The 27,821-nt window shown below is 50.8% G+C and overlaps 1 protein-coding gene across 1 annotated transcript; it reads left to right on the top strand.

Moving 5' to 3' along the window:
* The first annotated feature begins 360 nt into the window (after positions 1-360).
* On the top strand, positions 361-27,429 carry MAP1S (microtubule associated protein 1S). The gene is made up of 7 exons (XM_081846034.1): positions 361-545; positions 12,957-13,058; positions 15,138-15,220; positions 15,800-15,940; positions 19,574-22,748; positions 23,228-23,442; positions 25,386-27,429. The coding sequence occupies exons 1-7, from the start codon at positions 383-385 to the stop codon at positions 25,539-25,541; spliced, it is 4,035 nt and encodes a 1,344-aa protein (XP_081702160.1). The 5' UTR covers positions 361-382; the 3' UTR covers positions 25,542-27,429.
* Positions 27,430-27,821: the final 392 nt, after the last annotated feature.

Consider the following 27,821-nt stretch of genomic DNA (forward strand, 5'->3'; position numbering starts at 1 on the left):
TTTTACTCAGAGTAGACCTATTGAAACTAGTGAAGTCATAGCTGTTGAGTTCAGTGGTTCTACTCTGAGTATGACCAATGCAGGATGCAACTTTTGTCATTTTACGCAAGAGCACCTTCCTTTAAAAAAAGAAAACACTCGTTTTCAATTCAGACCGCACTCTGCACACGCTCAGGAGGCGCCCCCTTCCCGCACTCTGCGCAGCTGTGACCCTTCCGCGCATGCTCAGTGCAGCCCGGGGCTCCCGCCGTCCCCGCCCCCTCCCTCCAGGCCACGCCCCTGCGCTCCCCTCATTGGCGGGCGCTGGTGCGCGGGAGGCGCCTCCGAGGGTGGGGCGTCGGTGGGCGGGGCCAGCGGGCGCCTCCGCGGGGCGCCTCACAAGATGGCGGCGTCGGGAGCAGCGGCCGTGGCCGGAGGAGGAGGAGGAGGAGGGGGAGCCCCCCCGGCGGCCCCCGCCCAGGCCCGCTTCTCCCTCGTGGTGGTCTTCGGCGCCGGCGGCGGACGAGGGGGGCTCCGCGCGGCGGTCCTGAGGGCCGTGCGAGACGGTGAGGGGGGAGCGGGAGGGGCCGGCAGGGGGGTCTCCCTCCTCTTAGGGAGCTGAACTGGGGTCTTTAGGAGTATTTGGCTTTCTTTGTGTCTGTCTTGGTACGTTTGTTTCGTCTTCAGCCAAGTAGATGTGTGGGTGGGTGCGTGTGGGTGTCTATGGGTCTTCTACGTATATAGGTTTAGTGTTCTACAAATGCATTTTCTGTCTCGGGAAGTATATGCATATATTGGATCATCATCATACAGTACCAGTCTGGTTCCCGCTCCTCTCAGCATAACACTGACACTCGCTCACTGGAAACGTTTTGACATTAAGGGTTGTCTATCTAAACAGATAGGTAGCCGTGTTGGTCTGCCATAGTCAAAACAAAACAGATTCCTTCCAGTAGCCCCTTAAAGACCAACTAAGTCAGTTCTTGGTATGAGCTTTCGTGTGCATGCACACGAAAGCTGAAGAATCTGAAGAAGTATCTGAAGAAGTGTGCATGCACACGAAAGCTCATACCAAGAACTGACTTAGTTGGTCTTTAAGGTGCTACTGGAAGGAATCTGTTTTGTTTTGTCTATCTAAAGTTAGCCATACAGGGAGAAGGAGGAAGAAGAGGAGGCCCGCTGGGAAGAAGGGAGGCCACTGACTTGGCCCATCTGAGTAGGACTGATTTGTTGGATGCAACTTAGTGTTTTGTTAAGTATTTATTGAATTTGTATCCTGGTATCTTAATCTGACTGGCAGCTTCAGCTTTCTCAAGCAGGTCAGCAGAAAAACTTATCTACTGCATTGGTCTCCCACCTTTTTCTGCAAGGAGTGCATGGTTCACCCCCTCCTCCATTAATCCCTACAACAACCCTCAAGGTAGGTGAAGAGGCTGAGACCGACCCAGGGTCCCCCAGGAGTGGGGATTTGAACCCTGATCTTCCATTTTTGCCATTGCAAAAAGATGGTGCCTAGACATTCTCTTGCAGCAACCGCAACCTCTGTTTAAGGTGCCCGTTGGAGGTTAGTTTATATATCTGAGTTTCTAACATTGCTGGCTGTGGTAACTTCAGAGCGGTTAAGAGTGCTGGACCAGGATGTGGAGACCACAGTTCAGCCTGAAATGATGACCTTGGCCCAGACACCCCATCTCTCACCCTGACCTGCCTCACAGGGTTGTTGTGTGGATGAAAGGGGCAGGGCGAGAACTATACCCATTACCTTGCACTCCTTGGAGGGAGAAAGGGCTAGATATAGGAAGATGGGGAGCGGATTTCTATGGAGTCAGACCCTTAGTCCACATAAATTAGTAATGCCTGCACTGACTGGCAGCATTGGATCTCCAGGGATTCAGGCAGGGATCTTTCCGCTGGGGCTTGAATGTGGGGCCCCTGCTTCCAAGGCAGTCTCTCTGCTACTGAGCTCTGCCTTTATAAACCTAATGCAGAAGTCAGCAAGCAAGATAAGATGAAAACATAAAGCAGAAGAGCAGCGGAAGGCCGTTCTATTCAGATTTTTATTATGTCTTGTGCATAAGCTCTCCCTCTTTCTCTTTGTTTGAGATGGATTTTTATTTGCTTACAAAACAACCTCCTCCTCCTCCTCCCCAATTCACGTTAGGTAGCAAAGTTTTCCCAAGCAAGAGGCTTGCAGCAATCAAAAATGAAATTGATTGTATACTCATCATATGCTGTCAGAATGTGGGATTTGCCAGGCTAGACTGGCAAGTTGTGTGTGTTTTTGTTTTAAAATTAAAATACAGTGGTACCTCAGGTTAAGTACTTAATTCGTTCTGGAGGTCTCTTCTTAACCTGAAGCACCACTTTAGCTAATGGGGCCTCCTGCTGCCGCCGCGCTGCCAGAGCACGATTTCTGTTCTCATCCTGAAGCAAAGTTCTTAACCTAAGGTACTATTTCTGGGTTAGCGGAGTCTGTAACCTGAAGTGTATGTAACCTGAAGTGTATGTAACCCAAGGTACCACTGCAATTTCATGTAGGAAGGCAATTGTCCATCCAGGCTTAGCACAATTTCCGTATCATCTTGTTGGTTTTTCAAGAGCCTTCTTCCATATTGCCCATGTAAAAAAATAAGGTTGTCCTTTTGTGTTCACGCTTGAGAGTAGGTCCCTTCGGGATCGGCGGAGCTTGCTTGCAAGTAAAAATAAGATGCGAGTGCGCAGCCACATGTGAATGTTACCTTGCTCCCTGTTGATGCTTCTTCCATTTTGAAAGCCTTTAATTTGAGCACTTTCCATTCAGGTCTCATTCCATGCAGCAAGGAGAACATACAGATGTTTGAGCATGAGTTGTGCTTGGATTTAAATACCGGTACCTCAGAGGGCTTTGTAGGAGCGTTAAAACCCAGAGAGAGAGAGAGAGAGAGCAGCTTTTGTCAGTTTTCTCTTTTTTTAAAAAAAGAGTGTATATTTGGCTCCTAAGAAATAGCACTTTTGGGGCTAAGAAGCTGTGTGTGTTTGCAAAGGGAGCAGGGCTGATTTGTGGCTTGGTTGAGGGAGCCGGGAAGAGAGCTCCTCGGTGGCGAAATGGGGAGAGGAATCTGAAGCATGTGGGGTGGCTTGGTCTGGGGAGGGCTCTTGCGGGGAGTCAGGCCTGTTCAGGAATGGGTGGTGAGCTGTGGGGAAGGGGGCAGAGTGAGGACGGACGAAAACATGGCTCTAAAATCGGTGTTCCGGGTGTGCAGCACCCCGTTCAAAAGCACGAGACCTCCGAGCCACCCCCTGGCCCAGAAGGCAGAGCAAGCCTTGCCCATCTCTCTTTGGCCATCTTCCTCTGCTCTGGAGCATACGGCACCTTAAACCTAGATGCCACAGAGGATCTAGGCACCTTTCCCCCTACCCATGACCCAGGGATGAGGAAAGCGTCATTGCGACTGCACACTCTCTGTTGTGTGAGGCTGCAGTGGTTCTGGGACCCTTGTAAGTAGCTAAAAATTCAGAATGTGGCCCCTTTGCCCCAAAAGACCGTCAGCCCCCACCCCCAGCTGGAGGGTTCCAGGCGAAGAAGTGTCATGCCCTTGTCACTGGAGTCACTCGAGACTTTGCGATGGAGGCTGCATCGCTGTGCCTTGGGGTTCAGGGGGGCAGAGTTCCAGCTGGCAAGTGAAACCCAGGCAGAGAGGCAAGTGGCATTTAAAGGATCCTGGCAGAATCCCTTCTCCTAATTGCCCTCTGAGAGCTAATTGCTCTTAATTGCTCCTGCTCTGCCTCGCCATACCTGCAGGGCCTGTGTTTTGTTCAAGGGTGTGGCCCAGCCTCTTCCGCAAGGTGCATTGTGAGGTGGGAGACAAGCACACCTGTTAGGGATACAGCTGGCTGCCGGGGCGAAAGGCGCTGCTTGCCTCAGAGGCTCCGCATCGAGTCACACGCAGGGATTGGGTCCCCGAGAAGCTCTGGCCATGGAGAGAAACGTTCCATTTGCCAGGGTTGTGCCCGGCTCAATTCTGCTCTGAAGAATGTGTTGGTGAAGGCTGTCTTTCTGAATTGAGAGCTATGTGAACGTAAGAAGAACCTGGGTGCAGCAGGGTCAGACCAAAGGGAGCCCATGCAGACAGCCTCCTGTCTCCCCAGTGGACAATCAGAGACCCCCCCCCCCATGGGAAGCAGGACCAGAGTGCAGTGTGAGAAACTTAGATATATGTTAATTGCCAAATGGCACCTTAAACCTCAGTTGCAGTCGCCACAATGGAATGCCTGAGCGCCTTTTTTGCGATGGGGATTATTATTCTTGTTATTCATTTAATTTCTGTATGGCTTTATATTTTAAAGAAATAATCTCAAAGTGGTTGACAACACATTAGACCATCAAATAAAACAATCCACAACAAAGCAAATTCAAGCTTCAAGGAAAATATTTCACATCCTTCCCTTCTTCATATTTTTTTACCTGCTTAATTTATAGAGCTGCCCCATAGCAGAAGTGCTCTAGGAAGGCAGCGTGGCGTAGGGTTGAGAATGTCGGACTAGGACCTGGGAGATCAGGGTTCAAATTCCCACTCTATCATGAAGTTCACTGGGGTTCCTTGGAGTCGGTCCCAGCTTCCTAGCCTACCTCACAGGGTCATTGTAGGGATTAACTGAGGAGAGGGTGAACCATGGACTCTTTTCTCCAAAGTGAGATATAAATGCAGTAAATTAGCTCTTCTGCTGACCTGCTTAAGGAAGCTGGAGGGACTAGCCAGATGGAGATGTGAGTCTGCAACCTGGTGCCCAGAGATCTCCATGTGGTCACCATTGGACCCTCGCCAGTTGCAAAGCACACCTGATGCCTGGGCGATTTTTAACGCTGTCAGCCTCATGTCCTCCCAGTGGCCAATCTGAGACTCCGCTTGGGAAGCAGGACCTGAGAGCCACAGCAACTATTCCCACTTGGGGTTCCCAGGGATTTCCATTCTGCTGCAGGCTGACTCTGATGTTGTGTAGTTTCTTTGCCTCATGCAATAGCAAATGCAGCCACTTCAAGATTCTCTGCAGCCATGAGGTCTAGAACCTTGTTTTCTTTTCCTAAAGGAAAGCAGAGGCTCTTGAATCCTGGTGTTGGCTGGATGCCCAGGCCTGCCTTCTGGCTCTTCCTCCTCTCCTGCTGGCCCCAATCCAGAGGCTTCCTCATTCTGTGCAGGTTCAGGCTGACTTGGCTGGAGCCTTAAATGGGCAAAAGAAGCAGGCACCCCATCCCCTTCTCTCCTCTTTGCACAGAGCGGGAGCCAGAGGCAGTTCTGGGCTGGCTCCAGGGGCAGCTGACTCCTTCCTCCGGGACTCTGGCTGCGAGCCATCTGGGCATCTGGCCGGTTGTGCGGCTGACTCAGGAGACGTTCCTGGAAGGGATGAGGGGCTGCCTGGAAGCACCACTGAGCTGCTGTGTCAGGATGCATCACTCAAGGGGGCGGGGAGGAAGGCCGGAAGGCCAGTGAGAGGGAGTGGCTGGCTGAAGGTCACCCAGTGGCTTTGAGGTGGCATTGGGGATTCAAACTCCGGTCTCTCAGGTCTGACACCCTAACCACTACACCACACTGCTCTCCATGAGCCTGGACGCTGATGGGAATTGTACTCCAAAGCAGCTACAGGGAAAAGGTGCCCAAAGTGGACATTTGTATTTGGAGTCACTCTTCGCAACTGTGTGTGTTCAATGAACAAGGATAACAACAATGGGTTTTGTGCTTTCCCTGTGGCAATATTTTTATGTGGCAAACCGCCCTGAGGTCTGCAGATGAAGAGCGGTATACAAATTTAATTTTTTAAAAATAAAAAATTGTTGCTCTAGGTCAGCAGGGTAGGAGGGAATCACAGCTGGGGAAGTAGATTCCTTTGTTCTGTGGAAAATTTGTGGGCCTGCCCCCATTTCTTTTAACTGGAGTGGATCGTTGTTTTACAAATCAGCATTTTAAAGAAAGAAGATTTTATTTAAACCTTTGACATGCCACTTTCTAGCTGTTCCAGCACCTATGGGGCCAGCTTTGTGCCTCCTCCAGCCTGGTCTGTTAATGATGGAGCACCCCATTCCCATACTCAAGCCCTGCTTTTTGTTGGATAGAGAGCCTAGGCCCTAGGAGTTCCTTTGGTCTCATTTCGAAGCCTGCAGAGCTGCTGCCAGTCAGAGCAGACTGCACTGAGCTGCAGGAACCTAGAACTGAAGAGTTGGAAGGGTTCCCAAGGGTCATCTAGCTCAACCCCCTGCAATGCAGGGATTGCAACTAAAGCATCCCAGTAGAAGGCAACTCTCAATGTCCTTCAGGAAAGGGGGCAGAAAGAGATAAAAGGGTGCACCCCACCCCCCTAGTTGGTTCAGCTATGTCCACCACCAGCATGTGGCTGCTGGCAGATGTTCCTCAGGAAATGCGGCCTCTGTTTGAAAAAACCCTGCAGGGGCCACCTTGGCCTTCTCCGCTGCATTGCCGCCAGGCTTCCTCTGACCGGACACCAAACAGGAAGCAGCTGCAGCTGACCTCTGAGATCACTGGTGCTTTTGAAAAAGGAAAAGAGTCCCGGTTGGCGTGGAAGCAGAAGGGGGACGCTTAAAGAGAGCCTCAGACTCTTTTTCTTTTCCTTCTCCTCCTCCTCTTCTTCGCTGTTAGGGATAGGAGTGGTCATCCTTTGTCTCACTCTCCATTTTAAGAGCTCAGAGCTGCAAAAAAACTGCAGCTTTGATCCAGATGAGCCTCTGTAAGCAGCACCCATGTGAAAGCCGCTAATGGAGACGGGGCAGAAACATTGTGATGGTTTCAGAAGAAATGGGGGAGAGGGCACCCACCTGCAACTCAGGCCCCCCCTCTGATGGGTCGGAGGTGCTTTGAAGTCGGAGGCTCCTTGACCATAGGGGCTAAAGGCAGCAGCCTCCTGGGACAGGGCTTGTGGCGGAGGGTGGGTCTGTCTTAAGAACGCAAAAAGGGCCTGCTGGATCAGGCCAAAGGGGGCCCTTCAATCCAGCATCCTCTCCTCAACAGAGGTCAGCCCAACGCCTCTTCCCGCAAACCCATAATCAGGATCCGAGCACAAGACCACTCTCCCCTCCTGTGGCTTCCAGCAACTGGTATGCCTCCAGTGCTCGTGCAGTTTTCAAATCATATTTGTAGTAGAATCCTAGAAGTGTAGAGTTGGAAGGGACCCTGAGGGTCATCTAGCTGAACCCCCTGCAAGGCAGGAATATGCAGCTGTCCCATGCGCCAGGGATCAAACCTGCAACCTTGGTGTCATCAGCACCATGCTCTGCAAACTCTGGATGTGCCTCTGCTAAAGCCAGACTCGCATGCCAAAAGGCGAACCTGGAAGGAAGGTGGGGTAAAAATCAGCCCAGTGGGTCTCGGCTCCTCTCCTGCTTGGTTCCTTCCCTTCCCGTCTGCCAGCAGAGCTCTCTCTTCTGGCTGCTCTTGCAGCAGCTGCAGGCAGCCTCCAGGAGGTTGAGAAACTGGGGCATTTCCTGGGAACTTGAGCCGCTCCTCTTGCTGCGGATGATTGGGGACCTTTGAGAGGTGGCGGAAACCTCTTTTTCCTGAACAGTTGCTTAATTTAAATACTGGCTGGTCAAAGGAGTATTTGCTAATAATTCTCTGAGCTGGTGGCTTTCTGACTCGCGGATGCCGTCTCCAGGCAGAAGCTGGTGTTGGAGGAACACGTACCCTGTCTCGTTGCCACGTAACCCTCTGCAATAAGCTTGCCCTCTGAAGTCAGCTTGCATAAGAGGGGACCCCCCCCCCGCGCGCATTGTAAGAGCATCTCTCGGAGAAGCTGGGTATGGATTCCCCAGGCAGGGATTCTTTAATTGCAAGTCCTGCATTGCTGGAGGTTGTGCTAGATGACCCCCAGGGTCCCTTCCAACTCTACCATTCTGTGATTCTAAGTTTGGTGGGCGCTTTTCCTGCTGCTGGCCATCATATTTCATATTTGATGAATTATTTTATTTATTTATTTATTTATTTATTTATGGCTATTAGCCCATAAAATATGTACAAACATAAAAGCACAGAAGTATAAAAACCAATACATCTAACAACAGAAGGGGAACACCACGATGCAAGGGTGGGTCATTGAGCAGTGACAAGTACCAGCTTGGGGCCCGGAAAGATCCAAGGGACGGTTCACAGAAAAAGGAGAACTGGAGACGAGATCCGTCATGCACTCTCATCATGACTGTCCAATTAGTTTTCGTGGTGGCTGTTTTTTGGTGGTTTTTGTGTGTGAGATAACCGCATTCAGGAATCTCGCCACCTGCAGAGTTACAGAAGGATCTGTATCCTGCAAGAGCAGTGCGGCATGTGACTCAACAGGCCTGCCAACCAAGCGCAGTAAAGCAGGACCCAGGAATTTAGTCCTGGCTATGCTATGTAAGGGACAGTTGAACATTACATGAGGAAGAGATTCAACTGTTTTCCCGTCACACTCACATAGCGGAGACACCAAACCCTTGGAAAATCTGTAGCTCAACAGGTTCGATGGAAAAACATTGAACCTTGCACGAATAAATGCAAGTCGGTGTGGTGCAGATGAAAGAGATGACATGTATGATGGAAGGCCAAGTGGTGGGGTTATTCCGTGATACCTGGGGGAAGATGAATTATTGTATTTTAATATTTTGCTGGAAGCCTCCCAGAGTGGCTTGGGAAACCCAGCCAGATGGGCGGGTCTTAAATAAATTATTATTATTATTATTATTATTATTATTATTACTATTATTACTATTATTACTATTATTACTATTATTACTATTATTATTATTAATGATTGCTGCTTGTGTAAGTCTTTATATCAGTGGTTTCCAACAGTGTTAGAAACTCAGATATTTAACTTAATTGCCAATATACCTTAAACCTATGTTACGGTCACCACAACGGAATGTCTAGGTGCCATTCCCCTCATAGGGTTTATTAACTTCATCATTATCATTTCTATAGCACTTTATATTTTAAAGAAAAAACCTTAAAGCGGTTAAGACATCAAATAAAACAATCCAGAATAAAACAAATTCAAGCATCAAGGAGAATATTTCATGTCCTCCTCTAAGTGACATTTGGCTCCCCCCATATTTATTTACCAACTTAATTCATAGAGCTGCCCCACAGCAGGAGGACTCTAGGAAGGCAGGGTGGTGTAGTGGTGAGAGCAATCAGAGTTTGAATCCCCACTCCCTCAGGAAACTCACTGGGCGGCCTTGGAGTCTGTTGCAGCCTCTTTGCCTTCCTCGCAGGGTCATTGTAGGGATTAACAGAGGAGGGGGTGAACCATGGACTTCTGGGAGAAAAAGGTGGGAGATCATTGCCGTGAAGAAGCTCTTCTGCTGAGTTGCTGAAGAAAGCTGGAGATGTCATCTGTCAGCCTGGTGCCCAGAGATCTCCACAGGGTCCCAACTAGTAGCAATATCTAATATTGCAAAACATGCCTGGCACCTGGGGAATTTTGAACACTGGTTCCAAAACCCTTTGGGTCTACAAGATCCTCCCCTCGGCCACCTCCCCTACCCCATAAAAAGCATTATTCAGAGTAGCGGTTTCCAAACCACTGAGGAAGATTATGTGTACCCCAATAAAATTATACAGTAACAATTGCACAGTTATTCAAAACTCAGTTAACTTCGTTTTAGTTTAATTCAACAAGACTGAGGCACTGCTTTTCCAAGTTATTTAGCAGGGCTCTTTGCTACCACGCTCAGTAACAACTTCAGTGTTCAGAAAACTCTCTGCCATGGGGAGCTTGATGAAATGATTCCAGTTTCCCACTGTCACTTATCCGGAGTCTTAAATCACTACCTCCTGCTGCTGCCTCGCTGGGGAATCCCACAAGCTCCTCATTCTCAGTCTTTCCCAGGCTCCTTCAAACAGCAGCAGCGGCATTTCTGGTTCCCCCCACCCCCGTTTGGGATCTCGCTCTGTTGCTGCCTGCGCCCTCAGGAACCCCATGCTGGTGGCGCTGGGCTCTGCTCAGGCGGCAAGCAGCATGCAGCCGCAGTGAAGACGCGCAAACACCCACGTGCCGCGCCAGGCCAGTTTCTGAGAGCTGCAGTCTTGCATCTCAGCTGACACCACCTGCGCTGGTCTTATGTAAGCTAGTGGGTCATGGGGGGGGGGAGGCATAAGAGACATTTTGGGGCCTCAGTGCAAGCAAAGCAAAACTCACCTCCTTGTTCTGCAGGCTGAATGAACTTGTGGTTTCTTGTGGCCGGTCCTTGATCTTCTCATCTTGCCTTGCTGTCTTAGGCGCTTTGGAGAGAGAGATCCTCTTTGCCGTTATGGCTGTCTCTTGCAAAACTGAGCTGATGTGATGTCTGTGCCATACAGGGAGAAAGCTGCTGGGATGTTTGCCGTCCGGTCCCTGTGAGGGAAGGGGGAGCTGTCAGCTCTGGTCAGCAGCTAAACACGTGGGGGATATGGTATTATTGTATTTTAATCTTTTGTTGGAAGCCGCCCAGAGTGGCTGGGGAAACCCAGCCAGACTGGGGGGGGGGGGTGTATAAATAATAAATTATTATTATTACAGTGAACCCTCCAGATACGAACTTGATTCGTCCTGGGGGTCTATACTAACCCTGCAAAGTCCGTATCCAGAGGCGCTGCTTTTGTGCACGCGCATGGCGCGATAGAGCGCTTCTGTGCATGTGCGCGTGGCGAAACCTGGAAGTATACACTTCTGGGTTTGCCGCGTTCATAACTCGAAATTACGTTACCCAAAGGTAACATAACCCGAGCTACCACTGTGTTGTTGTTGTTGTTGTTTATTATCATGGAGCAGCAAGAGTAGTTCTCCGATGGCTGGGAAGAGATCCCAGGAGGTGGGAACCAAGGCACCTGAAAAGCAGCAGAGGAGTAAAAATCGGGGGAAGGAGCAGTGATAGAACCTCAAGATACATAAGCTAATTTTCAAATGGTACCTTAAACCTCAGTTGCAGTCGCCACAATGGAACGCCTGAGCGCCTTTTTTTGCAATGGGAATTATTAGTCTTGTTGTTCATTTAATTTCTGTATGGCTTTATATTTTAAAGAAATAATCTCAAAGTGGTTGACAACACATTAGACCATCAAATAAAACAATCCAGAATAAAACAAATTCAAGCATCTCAAATCAAATCCGTTTATTGTGAGGACCATGCCTGTGCACAAAAATCAACACTACAGTAGTTAAAAATATTAAAATTCATTACATACTATGCCAACAAAACCTTCTTCCCACAAGATAGAAAAGGAGGGAAAACAAGCAGCGAGTTAAACAGACGATGAAGGGGTCTTTACATTGTCATCTATAAATCTTTCCCTGGCTTTCATGGCCTTCATCACAAAGACCGCTACCACATGGGTAATGCGTGGGTTTGCATCAACTAACAAAAATTTCACTCTATCTTCAGGACTGGTTATAGAGTTGGGTATAATTTGCAGCAATGCGTCTCTAAAGCCCGAGTAAATGGGGCAATAGAGGAAGTAATGTGTAAGATCCTCTTTAATTTTCATAAAGCAAGGACATAAACGATGTTCTACTGGGGTTTTTGTGTATCTACCGGTCAGGTAGGCAGTTGGCAATGTTTGAAACCGTGCCATAGTGAAAGCTCTCCGAAGGATGGGATCGGTGATATCCACCAAGTAGTTGGCACAGATTTTGACTGCTTTTACTCGGGGGAACCAGTAGGAAAACCCTGAGTTTTTTATCTTGGTGGAGTCCAAAAAGGCGTCTTTTTCAAAGATCCATTCCCGAACTTTATCAGGGCTCCACCATTTGAGAGTATTAAACTCAGGTAGGTTGTATCTGGATAGAATGTCTAGTAGGCTTTTATGCCAAGTGGTATTATTTTGTAATGATATAAAGGCTTGTTTAGCCAATAAGGTGTTCGGGGCATCTATGAGGTTGGTGAAAAAGCGCAGGAATCTTAAGTGGGCCCTGGCAGACACAGAAGGTAATCCTACTTCCACTCTTAGGAGAGCTGCCGGAGTACTCTGAGGGAGGCCTAGAATTCTTCTGAGATAAAAATTTTGGAAGATTTCAAGCCGTTCTAACAGCTTCTGATTCCAACCCCAGAGTTCTACTCCGTATAACATCTGTGGAATCACTTTTCCAACAAAATTTTTTAGTGCCGGGATCACCTGTTGCCCTCCCTTCGAATAAAAGAAACTGAGCAGAGCACCAGTTGTCCTACATGTTAGAAGTGCTACAGTCTTGAAGTGGGCAAGCCAGCTAGATGTGGCTTGGAAAGTGATACCAAGATATTTAAAAAGGAGACATTGTTCAATTTTGTGTTCATCTAGAGACCATCTAAATGTATGTCGAGCTCTAGTAAACACCACAATTTTTGTTTTATCATAATTTATCTTTAGAGAGTTTTGGGAACAATAAGCTGCGAGCCCCTCCAGCATGCTGAGTAGACCCCTTCGAGTGAGTGCCATGACCGCCATGTCATCCGCATATAGCAGTATATTCAGGTGTTTGCCTTCCAGGGCAGGGGCTGATGATTTATACTTTGCCATATGTTGGACAATGTCATTTATAAAATTCAAGCATCAAGGAGAGTATTTCAGGTCCTTCTCTAAGTGACATTTGGCTTTCTCCATATTTATTTACCAACTTAATTGCTGCCCCATAGCAGAAGTGCTCTAGGGAGCCAGTGGGTGTAGTGGTTAGAGTGTCGGACGAGGACCTGGGAGATCAGGGTTCGAATCCCCACTCCGTCATGAAGCTCACTTTGTGGCCTTGGAGTCAGTCATGGACTCTTCACCTACCTCAGAGGGCCATTGTAGGAATTAACGGAGGGGGGAGTGAACCATGGAGTCCTTGGACAAAATGGTGGGAGATAAATGCAGTAAACAAGTTCTCCTGCTCATAATTCTGGAGGGACCAGCCAGAGGGAGCACATGGGCGGCCAAGAGCCGCAGTGGCCCTCCCATGCTTGGCAGTCTGCTTAGCACCACTTTCTCTCCTTCCTTCCTTCCTTCCCTCCCTCCCTCCTCCAGGGATCCGTTCTTGGGACATCGACTTGACTGCCTGCAACCTTGACCAGCAGCTGAAGCTCTTTGTCTCCCGCCACTCAGCCACCTTCTCCGATATTGTGAAAGGTAAGGAGGTGGCAGAGGCACCTCCCCCATCCCTCTGACAATGCGGACTAGGGCCTCCCCACCTGCCAATGCCCTCCCTGCTCTTGGGCAGGCAAGCGTGTCAACAGCAGGCTCATCCGGTCCCCGTGGGCATCTCCCCCCTCCAGGAATGAGCCGGCTGTGTCCTCAGATGACTCTGCCCACCCACTCTGCCTGATGTTGAACTAACAGTGGAATGCTGGGCCAGGGAGGCTGCAGGAGCTGCTGGGAAGCACCTGCTCCCTTCTTGGTCCGCAGGGCAAGAGCGTCCGCCTCCTTTCTCCTTCTGTGCAGGAGGAAGGCAAACCTTGTTTTTCTCTTGCACTGGAGACACAGTGGCCCTTGCTCGCAGGGCAAGGCTCAGGTATCGGGGTCAGAAACTCAGATATATAAGCTGATCGCCAAATGGCACCTTAAACTGTTGCCACCACAGAATGTTTACCATTATTTTTCATTTCATTTTTATGTCGCTTCATATTTTAAAGAAAAAATCTCTGCCTGGGTGTGGAGGCCCCTCAAGTTGCCCAGCATCACCCTCAGGGCCTGCTCCTTTGGCTGCCCCTGGTATTTTGTCCATCAAAAGGGAGCCAGCAGCTTCTCGGCCAAGCGCCCAGAACCCTGATGGGACCCTTACCCTCCTTCGCAGCAGGGGCAGTTTAATATTTTCGGAGCTCCCAGCTGGCGTGATCGCCAGAAATCTCAGGGCTCCAGTTCCACACTTTGGGACACTGCAGGCAGGCGTCTGAGTTGCAGCCACTTGGTTGTCGTCGGTCTGTCTCGAGAGACAGTGGAGTGTGTCTCTGGGGGTCCAACAGCTGCATGAGCAGCACCGAAGGGACCTTTCCGAGGCACAAGCCTGGCCCATGTGTTTGGGGGTCCAGACAAGACCCCCATCTCGGCCCAGCTGATGGTGTCCAAAGGAAGGCAGAGCAAGACATTGGGTACCAGCTTGGCTGCAGGAGTTGCCGGAAGGAGACGTACAAGGTGCCATCCCGGCCGTCTTTGGGACTCCATTCCGGATTTGTGTAGGGTTTGCTCCTGAGCCTTATCTTCTGAAGATACCCTGCGAGGTAGCAGAGATTTAGGATCAGAGTTTTGCTTCTCTGAGATGGACTCCCTTCCCTGGTGCACAAGCCCCATCTGCGGTTCCAGCCACTGCCACCCCACAAATTGATTGCTCGCCTCAAGCAGCCTTAAAATGGCCCCAGGGCCATTTTAAACTCCTCTTAATAGTTGTGCTCTGACCTTTGTGGGATCGACGGCTGGTGAGACTCCTGATCAGACAAACCCTCTTCAGGTGCCTTTGGGTTTCTTGAAGCCTTTCGGCCAGAGATCTCACAGGATTGAGAGGAGGAAGAGAGAGAATCCAGCAGCTGGCCTTGCTGGAATCTGGCAGTGCTGCACTGCCACCTTCTGGGCGGATGGAGCCTTGCAGTGGGCAGCCCTCCCCTCCAGAACCACTGCTTTCTTTGCCTTTAAACATCAGAGAGAACTTTCTGAGGGTGAGGACTGTTCAGTAGTGGGATGGACCCCTCCCTAGAGATGTGGTGTATTCTCCTTCAAGATATCTGTCCTGGGTGCTATAACTGATAACTGAGATTCCTGCATTGCAGAGGGTTGGGCTAGATGACCCTCGGGACCCTTCCAACCCCCTACAATGTAAAGGCAAATCTCATATATACACACACACACACACACACACACACACGATTATATATATCCCATTATGCACACACACAGATTCAAACGTTACAATGCAGCTTTGTCAACTGCCCTAATGTCACAGAATGATCACTCCGATCCTCTTTCCCACATCGCTGTCATGCTGGCTCGCCCAATATGCTAAATAGGAACCCAACTGCAAATTGTATTGCTAGGGTTCATTTGGAACGGCATTGAGAGCCAGGCTGTCTCTATCTTAATGCTGCTATGTGAATCTGTGATGCCTTGCAGGAGGTTGGGCTAGATGGCCCTTGGGGGTCCCTTCCAGCGCCACGACACTGTGGTCCTTCTGCCCCGGAGCCTCCCTTTCAACTCTGTCGCCTCGTTTTCCCTCCCCAGGTCAGCGGGCTCTGCACCATCGCGGAGAACTCCTGGAGACGCTGGTGCTGCTGAACCCTTCCGACAAGTCCATCTGCAATGAGGCGAGTTGCCAGAAGATGCAGCTTGAGGGCAGAAGGCTCTAGGGCTTGGGTCCTGCTTACGCTTTCTTCCCCTTGGGTTGACCGCTGTGAGAACAGGATGCCGGGCTCAATGGGGCCCCTTTGACCTGATCCAGCAGCCAGGCTTCTGTGGAAGCTCCAGGTCCACAGGCAGTCTATCTGGATCCCTGGGTTCTTAAGAGGGTATTTGGCCATTGCACGAAGAGGACGGTGGGCCCCCTTTGGGTGATTTGGGGTGGAGAGCCCAACTCCAGAGAACATGAATGGGTAAAATCCTGCTTCTGAAACGGGTCTTGGGGCCTGCATGGTACACCCACGCCAGCTTTGCATGGCACTGGAGAGTCCGTGGACTGTTCCCAGGGCCTGGAAATAGGAAAACCCAACAAGGCTCTAGAGTCTTTTCCGGCACTGCAGGGGGTTGGACTGGATGACTCTCAGGGTCCCTTCCAACTCTACAGTTCTGTGGTTCTGTTGACAGAGGGTTGGCTGGAAATAAGCCCCAAGAGGCTGAAAATCTGAGGGCCTTCCCTCCGAGGCCTGACTTTCTCTCTCACCCTGCAGCTCTGCAACCTGGTCACGGACCCTTCGCGCCACAAGCTGCTGATCTTTGCTGGGCCCTGCATCGAGGAGACGGGGGAGCTGGTTCTGCAGACGGGCACGTTCTCCTTGCGAGACTTCATCCAGATCTTCGCCGACAAGGAGGTACGTCTCCCCAGCAGCAGCCTGGAGCAGCAGGGAGGAGTTAGCCGGTGATGCTGAATGGGCTGGGGTGGCAAAAGCGGGAAAGGGCTGGCAAAGACCCTCTCTTAAATGAATCCTTCCAAAGTGGGTAGGAAGCGGTTGGTGTGGAGGCTGAGAGGAAGAAGGATGCTCTGGGCCTCGTTTTTCTTCCATTTTCATTAGAAGTACTGTAACTATACAACCTTTAGAAGACTTCTGAAGTTTCTACTTTTAATGTTTTCTTATGCCTTTGTGTATGCTGGAAGCCACCTAGAGTGGCTGGGGCAACCCAGTCATCATTAAGTTGTGATGTTAATAGTCATTGTTGTTGTAAGTTGTGATGTTAATAGTTGTTGTTGTTGTTGTTGTTGGGCAACCCAGTCATCATTAAGTTGTGATGTTAATAGTCATTGTTGTTGTAAGTTGTGATGTTAATTGTTGTTGTTGTTGTTGTTGTTGTTATACCACAGCCACTCTGGGCAGCTCCCAGCAAAATAGTAAAAACATGGTAAAACATTAAAAACCTTCCTATACAGGGCTGCCTTCAGATGTCTTCTAAAAGTCAAATAGTTGTTTATTTCCTTGACATCTGTTCATGAAGAAAAATTTGGAAGGGATGGGAGTGGGGCGGGGGTTTGAAAATGGAATAGAGGCAATTTACTCAGAACAGAAAGCTAAGCTGATAGTAAACAATGTGGTGACAGAGGGAAATTGAAAAAGGGACGCGACAGGGGTGCCCCCTATCCCCCCTATTGTTCATTTCAGTTCTGGAGGTGCTATTGAACATGATTAGAAAGGACCGGTCTGTACAAGGAATTGAGGTCGGAGTGAAACAATACAAACTGAAAGCTTTTGCAGATGACTTGGTATTAACATTACAGGAGCCAGTCTCTAGTACTAAAAGAGTGCTAGAATTAATTTCTGACTTTGGTCGGGTGGCGGGATTTAAGCTGAATAAGCAAAAAACTAAGGTTTTAGCAAAAAAATTGACAACTACAGAAACAGATGAGTTCCTGAAAGAAACAGAATTAAATGTGGTTAAAAAAGTAAAATACCTAGGGGTGTATCTGACCTCCAAAAATTTGAATTTGTTTAAAGATAATTATGAGAAATGTTGGTCAGAAATCAAAAGAGATTTGGAAATATGGTCAAGATTGAAACTTTCCTTGTTGGGCCGAATAGCAGCTATAAAGATGAATGTATTGCCGAAAATGTTATTTCTGTTCCAGGCCCTACAGATCGTGGACAAAGTGGAATGTTTTGGAAAGTGGCAGAAGGATGTTTCTAAGTTTGTTTGGCAGGGCAAAAAGCCCCGAATAAAGTTTAAAATACTAACTGACACGAAAGAAAGAGGGGGATTTGCCCTGCCAGACTTGAGGTTATATTATGAATCTGCAGCCTTCTGCTGGTTGAAAGATTGGATCTTATTGGAAAACACTGATGTCCTAGATCTGGAAGGGTTTGATAATGCTTTTGGGTGGCATGCATATTTGTGGTATGACAAGGTTAAAGTTCACAAATTGTTTAAAAACCATATTGTCAGAAGAGCAATTTTGATGGTCTGGACAAAATATAAGGACTTATTGGAGAGTAAGACTCCGAGGTGGCTCTCACCGGTGGAGGCCAAGGCACGTAAGAGACTTAACATGGAAGCCTACTGGCCTAAATATTGGGAAATAATTGGAAAAAATTGGAGACAATTGGAGGTTGCTGAGCTTGGAAAAATTAAAAAACAAGGTGCGAGATTGGTTGCACTATGCTCAAATTCAGGAGGTTTTTAAAGTGGATAAAAAGGTTGGATTCCAGGTGGAAAAATCGAAATTAGAGACAGAACTGTTAGAGCCAAAAAATAAACTACTTTCGAGAATGTACAACTTGCTGCTTAAATGGAATACACAGGACGAGACAGTCAAATCCGCCATGATAAAATGGGCGCAGGACTTGGGGCACAACATTATGTTTGAAGACTGGGAAAGGTTATGGAACACCGGAATGAAATTTACGGCATGTAGTGCCTTGAAGGAAAATATTATGAAGATGATATACCGGTGGTACATGACCCCAGTCAAACTTGCTAAAATATATCACTTGTCTGACAACAAATGTTGGAAATGTAAAGAGGCGGAAGGGACATTCTTTCACCTCTGGTGGACTTGCCCGAAAGTGAAGGCCTTTTGGGAGATGATTCATAATGAACTAAAAAAGGTACTTAGATTTACCTTACCTAAGAAACCGGAGGCCTTTCTTCTGGGCATTGTGGGCCAGAGAGTACTTAAGAAAGATAGAACTTTTTTAATGTATGCTACCACAGCAGCAAGGATCCTGATTGCTAAGCATTGGAAGACACAAGATTTACCCACGCTGGAGGAATGGCAGACGCAGTTGATGGACTACATAGAACTGGCCGAAATGACTGGCAGAATCCGAGACTTGGGAGAAGAAACAGTCGAGGAAGACTGGGAAAAATTTAAAGACTATTTGAAAAAACATTATAAGTTGTATGAATGTTAAAAAATGCACTTTTGAGGAAATTCTAGCTTCAGCAATTGTAAACTAATGAAATGAAAATTAAGGTACAAGAAGTCAGAGGTGGAATAATGAAATAACTTTATTATGTTTAAGCTAAAACGTATAAGATGTCGGTTACAACACTTTGGAAATTAGATAACATGATAAAATGAAAGATACAATAAGTTTTGAAATAAGTTAACAAATTGCTGATGTTTTGTATCACAGAGAACGCAGGGTTAGGAAGATGCGGGGAAGTCCATTGGATTTGCTGAAAAAAAGGATTATGGAAATTTGTAACTTCTCTACTTTATTTTCTATATCTGTCTTTTATTCTTTTTTTCTGTATTTCATAAACTTAATAAAAATATTATTAAAAAAAAAAAATATTTCCTTGACATCTGATGGGAGGGCGTTCCACAGGCTGGGCACCACTACGGAGAAGGCCTGGTTCCTTGTAACATCACTTCTCGCAGTGAGGGAACCAGCAGAAGACCTTGGAGGAGGACCTAGTGTCCGGACTGAATGATGGGGGTAGAGACGCTACTGGAAGGGGCAAGGTGTTTATTCCAATGTGGGAATTCACCAATAGAAGAGCTGAAAGGAGAAAGATTTTGGAAGACTTTCTGGGTGACTCTTCCGACTGGAAAAGGAACCCCAAATGACTGGCATTATTTATTTATTTATTTATTTTACCCCACCCATCTGCCTGGGTTTCCCCAGCCACTCTGGGTGGATTCCAGCACATATAAAAATTGTAACAAAACATCAACCATTAAAAACTTCCCTGTGTAGGGCTGCCTTCAGATGTCTTCAAAAAGTTTCATGGTTGTTCAGCTGACGTTTGATGGGAGGTGGCTCCCTGTTGCTTCACATAATTGCAATGAGGGAACCCCCAGAAAACCCTCAGAGCTGGACCTCTGTGTCCAGGGTGGACATTTGGGATGGAGACACTCCTTCAGGTATACAGGGCGGAAGCACCAACACTTTGAATTGTTCTCGGAAGTGTATTGGGAGCGAGTGAAGATCCTTTAGTACCAGTGTTATGTGGTCACTACAGTATATGGTGCATAGTGCACTGACACCTCTCTCTCTCTCTTGTGCCAGGTTGGGGAGTTGCTCAGCTCTGCAGACCCATCTGCCAGGACCAGCCTGACGGTCATTTGCCCGGACTTTGGGGAATGGAAAGCTTCCCGGCTGGGTCAGCACAACCTGTTGGACTTCATTGACCTTCGCTTCAACCCAGGCCCCGTGCTGCCCGAGATGGAGGGCCTGCAGGAGTTCCTGGAGTACCTCTCGGAGTCGCTGGACCCCCCGTCGCCCTTTGACCTCCTGGAGCCACCCAGCACTGTCGGCTTCCTGAAGCTGTCCCGCCCCTGCTGCTATATCTTCCCTGGCGGCAGGGGCGACTCGGCCTTCTTTGCCGTCAACGGCTTCAACATCCTGGTCAATGGCGGCTCCAACCCCCGCTCGTCCTTCTGGAAGCTGGTGTGCCACCTCGACCGCATCGACTCCATCTTGGTGACGCACGTGGGCACAGACAGCCTACCCGGCGTTAACAGCCTGCTGCAGAGGAAGCTGGCCGAGATGGAAGAGGATCCCTCCTCGCAGGGCTCGCCAAACGAGGACTCCGTGAAGAACCTCATCTCCCCAGAGCTGGGCGTCGTCTTCCTCAACGCCTCCGAGAAGCTGAAGACCATTGCCGGTGACTCGGGCGTCCTGAAGAGCTGCGACGAGGCCAACCTGGCTCTCCACTACCTGGACAAGCTGGGCATCCGGCCCAGCCCACTCTGCAGGGACGGCGGCCCCAAGGTGGAGCCCACTGTCCTCTTCCAGAAGATGGGCGTTGGGCGCTTAGATATGTACATCCTGAACCCGGTGAAAGGCAGCAAGGAGCTGGAGGTCCTGATGCAGCACTGGTGCGGCAACGGCTGCCCCCAGGGGCTGGAGCTGCCCCTGCACTGTGTGACCTCCATCTGCGCCCTCCTGGTCTGGCACCCCGTCAGCCCCACAGAGAAGATCGTCCGGGTCTTGTTCCCCGGCTGCACGCCCCAGAGCAAGATCCTGGAGGGGCTGGAGAAGGTCCGGCACTTGGAGTTCCTCAAACATCCAGTGGTCACCCAGAAGGACCTGGAGTCAGGGTCCTCCTCGGGCAGCACCCCACAAAGCCAGCAGAAGAGGACCACCAGCCAGGAGAGCCTCAAGTCTGGCTCCAGGCTGAGCCTCCCAGAGCCCAAGGAAAGGAGGGAGGCAAAGGCGGCAGGCACCAGAGAGCGCCCCATGGCGCCCAGCGAGACCTCAAAGGGCAGCCTGGAGGAGGAGCAGGCCAAGGAGACTCGTACCAAGGTGGAGCCGTCTTCTGCTGTGAGGCCCAAGCAGCTGAAGGAGAAGCCAGTGGCCAAGAAGGACACAAAAAAACTCTTGCCAAAGAATGACGCTGCCCCCCCGGGAAAGGTGCCCAAACGGGAGGCAAAGGTGGATCCCCCCAGGAGGGAGACGGTGGCCAAGAAGGAGGCAAAGGCGGAGGAGAAGGCAGCAGTGAGACAGCCGAGTCGGGAGCTGAGGAGGTCAGCCAGCGCGGAAGCCAAGAGGCCCCCCACCAAGATGGGCAGCTTCAAGAAGACCCTCCCCAGCCTCAAGAAGGAGGCGGATAAGCCGAAAGCCCAGCCTTTGAAAGAGGCTCCTCTCAAGATGCCCAGCGGCGCCAAGGGGGCAGCAGGTGGCCTCTCGGATGGGTCCAAGTCATCAACGGAGAATGGGGCGAGGGAGGACTCTCGGCCAGAGGTCCTGGGGGCTGAGTCGACAGACGAGGGCATCACTACAGCGGAGAGCGAGCTGGAGCCATCGCCGCTGGAGTGTCCCGGGAACGGGGTGCTGGCAGCCCAGAATGGCCTGTGCACGGGGGGAGACCCTGAGAGCCCCCAGCCCTTCCGGCACCTGGAGGCCAGCTCTCCGCTGAGGGGTGCAGGCCCCCCATCGCCACTGGCTAAGACCCCCAGGAGTGAGCGGAGCGTCAACTTTGAGCAGACCCCCACGGGCACGCAGGCAGGGCTCCACCCCGAGGGCGAGGAGGCTTGCGGCAGCTCCGAAGAGAAGACCCTGGAAATGATGTCTCCGGCCAGCTCAGGCCCGGCCAGCACCAGGCACACTCCTTTCCACCAGTCCCCCGTCGAGGACGTCGTCATGGCCGAGGAGCCGGCGGCCCTGACCAACTCCTGGCGCCCAGACGGCTCTGCCACCGGGCTCCGTGTTTCGCGGGACAACTCCAGCTCCTCGCAGGAGAAGCCGTCAGGATGCCTGTCACCCGGCCTCTTCCGCGATGACCTCCCGGACGTCTCGCCCACCATCACCACGCCCTCACTGCCGGCCGAAGTGGGCTCGCCGCACTCCACCGAGGTGGATGAGTCCCTCTCCATGTCCTTCGAGCAGGTCTTGCCACCAGTCACCGAGTTCCAGGAGGAAGCAGAGAACGCCCGCCCGGGGGGACTCACCCCAGAGCCGGACGTGGGCAAAGGTGGCCTATCCTTGCCCGTCCGGCCCTGCCACCCACATCACGCCCAGCGCTTGGACGGCCACTCCCTGGCACGGCGCGCCCGCCGCTCTGACTCACCCCATGATGTGGACCTCTGCCTGGTGTCCCCGTGCGAGTTTGAGCACCCCAAGTCGGAGCGCTCGCCCTCAGCCAACTTTAGCCCCCGGGACATGTCGAACAGCAGTGACTTCTCCCAGGAGCTGACCAAGCCGCTGGTGGGCCAGCGAAAGGGCCCACGGAGCCGCAAGCCCTACCCCCTGGCCGACGAGACCCCACCCACGTCACTCAGCGAGTCGCTGCCCACCCTCTCAGACTCTGACATCCCGCCCGCCACAGAAGAGTGCCCTTCCATCACGGCGGATGGCGGGCTGGACTCGGACGATGACCCTGAGAGCCTGGCGCGGGCTCGCGATCCTCTTCCGGCCGCCCTGAAGGACCCTCTCCCGCTCCCCGCTCAGCCGGGCATCTGCATGGTGGACCCTGACCGAGAAGGGGCGGCCAAGGGCAAGAGGCCAGCGACCCGGGTGGGCTCAGCTCCACCCAAAGCAGACTCAGCCCCCAGAGGCGCAGCCCACAACAGCAGCCGCATCAAGCCTTCCTCGGCCAGCGTTGGGGAGAGAGCCCGGGCGCCCGCTCTGAGCCGAAGTGAGTCGGCTGCCTCCCGTGCCAGTGGGGACCACCGGGCATCCCTTGGACAGCGGCCAGCAAGCAGCAGGCCGTCCTTGGGGGCAGGCAGAGCATGCCCTGCAGGTAAGAAGAGGAAGGGACGGGAAGGGATGGAAGGATGGATCTCATCAGCCCCAAGCACAGTGCCGGGAGGGTGCCCGGATCAGGCCTTGTCCAGATAAACAGGGAGGCGGGTTTTATCTCCACCCAAATTGTTTTGAATCTGTGTACTTCAGGTGAGGAGCCAAACAGGCTGCCTGGTCTCTTGGGTGGTTCTCAATCTCAATGTTCTCTGCAAGTGCCTAGCAGCACCTCGGCGTTTTGGACCTCGTGGAGCCCCAGAGCGGCCATCTCCCTTTATGTGCTCCATGTTGTGATGCACATGGGCAGCAGAGAAGAAAAGTCATTTTTCCTGTGTGCAAATAGCTGGGTTAAATTCTGATTTTGCAGCCGTTCCTTTGTGTTTGTGCTGCATCCAGTGGAGGGTGGGGGCATCCCAGCCGGCGTCTCCCCTCCATGCCCATCTTGCAGCCAACGCTCCCCATTTTTCTCCCGTCCCCCAGGTGCCAGGCCCAGTTCCGTGCGGCCCCCTGTCTACCTGGAGCTGGCCTACATCCCGGGCTCAGCGAGTGCCCAGTGGGTGGACGAGGACTTCTTCCGCCACGTCCGGTCGCAGTGCTACGTCATCAGCGGCGAGGACCACATCAAGGAGGGCGTCATGCGGAGGATCTTGGACGCCCTCCTGGCTGGGAAGCAGCACTGGGCGCATGACACCCAGGTGGGCAGGGCCAGTGGGTTGCTTGGAGATCCCGCTGGGGTCTTGTGCTGCCGGCCAGGAACCTTCCTGGGATCGAGGCCCTCCTATGCCGAGGATGCTCTCTAGCGGGACTCGTTTGGTGCCCACTGAAACCAGGGTGGCAGTCAGTGGCAGGGTTAGAGAATGGGTAACATGGCAAGCAGGGGGCCAGGAGGCAGCTAGGCACTGCCTGCTCCCTTCGTGGTCTCCAGGGTGAGAGCGGCTGCCTTCTCTTTTTGTGCCAGGGAAGGCAAACCTTGTTTTTCTCCTGCGGTGGATACTTTTGCTTGCTGGGCAAAGCTCAGGATTAGGGATAGAAACTCGGAAATATAAGCGAATTGCCAAATGGCACCTTAAACTGAGGTGGTGCTTCTTCTTTTTAAAACATTGAAAATTATTGTTATATTGTTTTTCATTTCTGTATCACTTTATATTTTAAAGAAAAAACCTAAAAGCGGTTTACAACTAGGGCTGGGCAATAATCTGGTTTTCAACATCGGGAGACATCACCAGCTAAACATCACAATATACTGATAGATCACAATGTCTGAAATAAGGATGGAGCTGGCTTCACGGGTTTTTCTACATTGTGATTTTTGTATAGCTGACGCACACAAGATTCACAATATATTGCCAGGTCAAAAATTATGAAACCAATAACACAGTATGGACTTGAAACTAGTTTTGGACAATATGTCAATATATAGGTAAAGGTAAAGGGACCCCTGACCATTAGGTCCAGTCGTGGCCGACTCTGGGGTTGTGGCGCTCATCTCGCTTTATTGGCCGAGGGAGCTGGTGTACAGCTTCCGGGTCATGTGGCCAGCAGGACTAAGCCGCTTCTGGCGAACCAGAGCAGCGCACAGAAATGCCGTTTACCTTCCTGCCGGAGTGGTACCTATTTATCTACTTGTACTTAGATGTGCTTTAGAACTGCTAGGTTGGCAGGAGCAGGGACCGAGCAACGGGAGCTCACCCCGTCGCGGGGATTCGAACCGCCAACCTGACTGGCAAGTCCTTGGCTCTGTGGTTTAACCCACAGCGCCACCCACGTCCCTATGTCAATTTATTGGCCAGCCCTATTTACAACACATTGAATCATAAAATAAAACATCCCGGAATAAAATAAATTCAAGCATCAGGGAAATATTTCACATCTCTAAGGGAAATTTTGCTTTACCCATATTTATTTACCGACTTAATTTATAGAGCCGCCCCATAGCAGAAGGACCCTAGGAAGGCAGTGCGTTGTAGTGGTTAAGAGTGTTGGGACGAGGATGTGGGAGATGAGGGTTCGAATCCCCACTCCATCATGCAGCTGCAACTGACCTTTGAGTCAGTCACAGCCTGTTCACCTCCTCACAGGGTCGTTGTAGAGATTAACGGACGAGGGGGGTGAACCATGGGCTCCTTGGGATAGAAATGCAAGAAATAAGCTCTTCTGCTAACCTGCTTAAGAAAGCCAGAGGGGCCAGCCAGGCGGAGATGTCGGTCGCCAGCTGGTGCCCAGAGATCTTTGCAGGGCCACACGTGAGGTGGGATTCGAACCCTGTTCTCCCAGCTCCTACTCTGACATTTTCACCCCTCACTGCCTTCCTAGAGCACTTCTGCTATGGGGCAGCTCTATAAATTAAGCAGGTAGATAAATACAGGGAAAGCAAAATGTCCTGGAGAGAAGGATCTGTAATATTTCCTTTGAAGCTTGAATTGGCTTCATTCTGCACTGGTGCCTGGCAGATTTCCAGCACTGCTCCCTCCCAGCGACATTGAGGTCTAGAACCTTAGGCTTGCACACAAAAGCCGATGGTTGCCTTGGGAGGGTGGTTTAGTGTTTGAAGCCGCCTTGCCGAGAGGGAGGGCAAAACTCCTGTGGCCAACAGACGCTCACCCTCTTCCTTCCTTCCTTCCTTCCTCCTCCCTGCCAGGTGACCCTGATCCCCACCTTTGACTCCCTGGTGATGCATGAGTGGTACGCAGAGACGCTGGAGCAGCAGCAGGCGCTGGGCGTCACCGTCCTGGGCAGCAACAGCATGGTGGCCATGCAGGATGAGACCTTCCCAGCCTGCAAAGTGGAGTTCTGAAGCCTCCCTCTCCCCCTTGGGGCACGTCTGTGGAGGGAATGGGAGACGAGAGGGACCTCTGTGGGTACTGGGGGGGCAGGGGTAGGGATTCCCCACCCCACACTAAGACACTTCCAAAGCCCCCCAGCAAACCTTACCCACACTGTTCTGTGTCTGGTCTGTTTGCATGTTTCGCCCCTTAACACACACCCCCGAGCTTCTAACCCTGGTCAAGCGCAGAGATTTAGGATTTGGGGAGCTGTGGTGTTTGGCCAGCAGCCCCACCCCAAAAGGCCCATGGCCAGGCATTCCTGGCCTGGGATGGAGGGTCGGGTCTGCTCTGACAAGGGGCAGAGTTCAGGGGCCCCTCCTCAAAAATCTGCCTGGAGGGTGGTCCATTTACCTACAGGACCCTTTTTTAAAAAAGAAAAACTTTTTTTTTTTTTAAAGAGTGAAACAGGGTCTTTGGGGGCAGTGTGTGTGTCTGCTTATTTTAAGAGGCAGCTCCGATTCCCCAGTTTGGGGTCCTGGCAGGGAGCTGTTTATTTCCACTGGGGGGGGGTGCTTGGCTTTCTGAGGTCGCTCCCTGCAACAGCGCCCCCCTTCCCTTAAAAATATCCCATCTCCTCCTTGGGGCCAACTCTCCATCCTACCCTTTAAAAATCTGGTTGGGCCCATAGCCGATGCTTCCTCTTGGGGGGTCCGGAGCCAAAATTCCCCCTGAAATTGATCTCTCTCTCTCTCTCTCTCGGAGATCACCTTTCTCCTACCCCCTCAAAACACCCCCCCCCCCAATTTCTTCTACCTCTTTATGTTGAAAGCCAGCAGTGTGTTGTGTTGCGTTTCATCCCGAGGCCTGTCTTCTTCATCTTGGGATGCTTTAATCCACAAAGACTACTCTGTAAAATCCAGCCAAAGCACACCCCTTTCCAAAAAACCTTCTCCCCCACCTAAAAATACCACCTCCCTTTTTCTCCCTCCCTTAATGTTTGAAGGAGCACCAGGGTGGGGTGGCAGAACGTGCCCCCTCTCCCCTTGCAAAATGTGACACTAAACTTATGTTTCTTTCTTTTTTTTTTTAAAGGAAGGAAAAGGTGTGGGTTCTCCACCCCCCTTTAAATGTGCATTTTTTCTATAAAAAAGACAAACAAACAAACAAAAAACAACCATATACAAAACAGTTAATGTATTGAAAGTTTTTTTGTCCTCTCCCCCCCATAATTTATAGGATCACTTTTACATCTTCCTGGCTGGGCACAGCAGCAGGCGGGAGTCAAGGGGTGCAGCGTAGAAGAAGGAAACCCCCTTTTCCCCTCCCGTCCTCCTGCCCCCCAACCAGGACAGGCACTGTGTTCGAGTCCTGTGTGGGTTGTTTAGGACGGTCTTCACCAACCCTGGTGCCCCTGGTGGGGGGATATTTTGGGGCACTGATGGGAGTTTTATAGGGTCCCCCAAGAGCCTGGGTTGGGGGCCACGGTTGGTTTAGATGAAACGTGTTTTTTGTGGGGAGCGGGGTAAGTTGAGAATGTTTTTCACCACCTTTAGTGCTTTATACGTACATATATATCTATATATGTATATATAGATATCTCTGTTCTGCTTAGTTGGAAGCCCATTGGGAAGAGCAGAAAGGTCATGGGACGGAAGAGGCAGCCAGCACCCGACCGGCCCCCCAACTCTTAGGAGAGCACCACTCTTGGGGGGGGGCTGAGCCCTTTTCTATGCTCTTCACTCTCACCTTCACCTTTGTAGCTGTTGACACACTCCAAAGCCATGTGACCCGCTCACGAGTTGCTGTGTCCATCCACACCCGGAATTGCAGAAGTGAAGAAAACAAAACACTGTGTTGGAACCTCTTGAGAAAAAGCAAAACCCTGAGGGTTAAAAGAGATAAAAGGTGTTAGACTTCTTTCTGGCCTCTGTGTCTTTCTTTCGCTGCGTGGGTTTGTGTCCCCCGAGTCAAACTCTGACTGTGACCCTCTTCTGGACCTTGCGGGGTGGGCTCACGTCCCTCTCGGCAGCGGACCTCTCTGAGCGCCAGCGAATCAGCGGCTCGGAAAAGCCCCAAAAGACAGCAGCTGGATTTATTTATTCATTAGGGCAGCGGTTCTCAACAGGTGGTCTGCGGACCCGGAGTCCACCCAGGGTGGTCTGCATCACCATTCACATAACAAAAATGACCATAGGGAGATTGAAATGTTTAAAAGTAGGGGGTCCGTGGCCTGGCATTTGAAAAACAGGCGGTCTGCGGTACTTAGCTAATTGGAAACTAGTGTTTTGGGGTGTTTGCACTCCGTTCTT

The sequence above is a fragment of the Podarcis erhardii genome (genome assembly GCF_964252035.2).
Source record: "Podarcis erhardii genome assembly, chromosome: 18".
NCBI classification, from domain to species: domain Eukaryota; kingdom Metazoa; phylum Chordata; class Lepidosauria; order Squamata; family Lacertidae; genus Podarcis; species Podarcis erhardii.

Excerpts from the sequence above, each read along its gene's own strand:
- MAP1S (XM_081846034.1), top strand. The coding sequence starts at position 383 with ATGGCGGCGTCGGGAGCAGCGGCCGTGGCCGGAGGAGGAGGAGGAGGA. Across the intron at positions 546-12,956 it reads CCTGAGGGCCGTGCGAGACG|GGATCCGTTCTTGGGACATC; the intron begins GTGAGGGGGGAG and ends TCCCTCCTCCAG. Across the intron at positions 15,221-15,799 it reads ACAAGTCCATCTGCAATGAG|CTCTGCAACCTGGTCACGGA; the intron begins GCGAGTTGCCAG and ends CTCACCCTGCAG.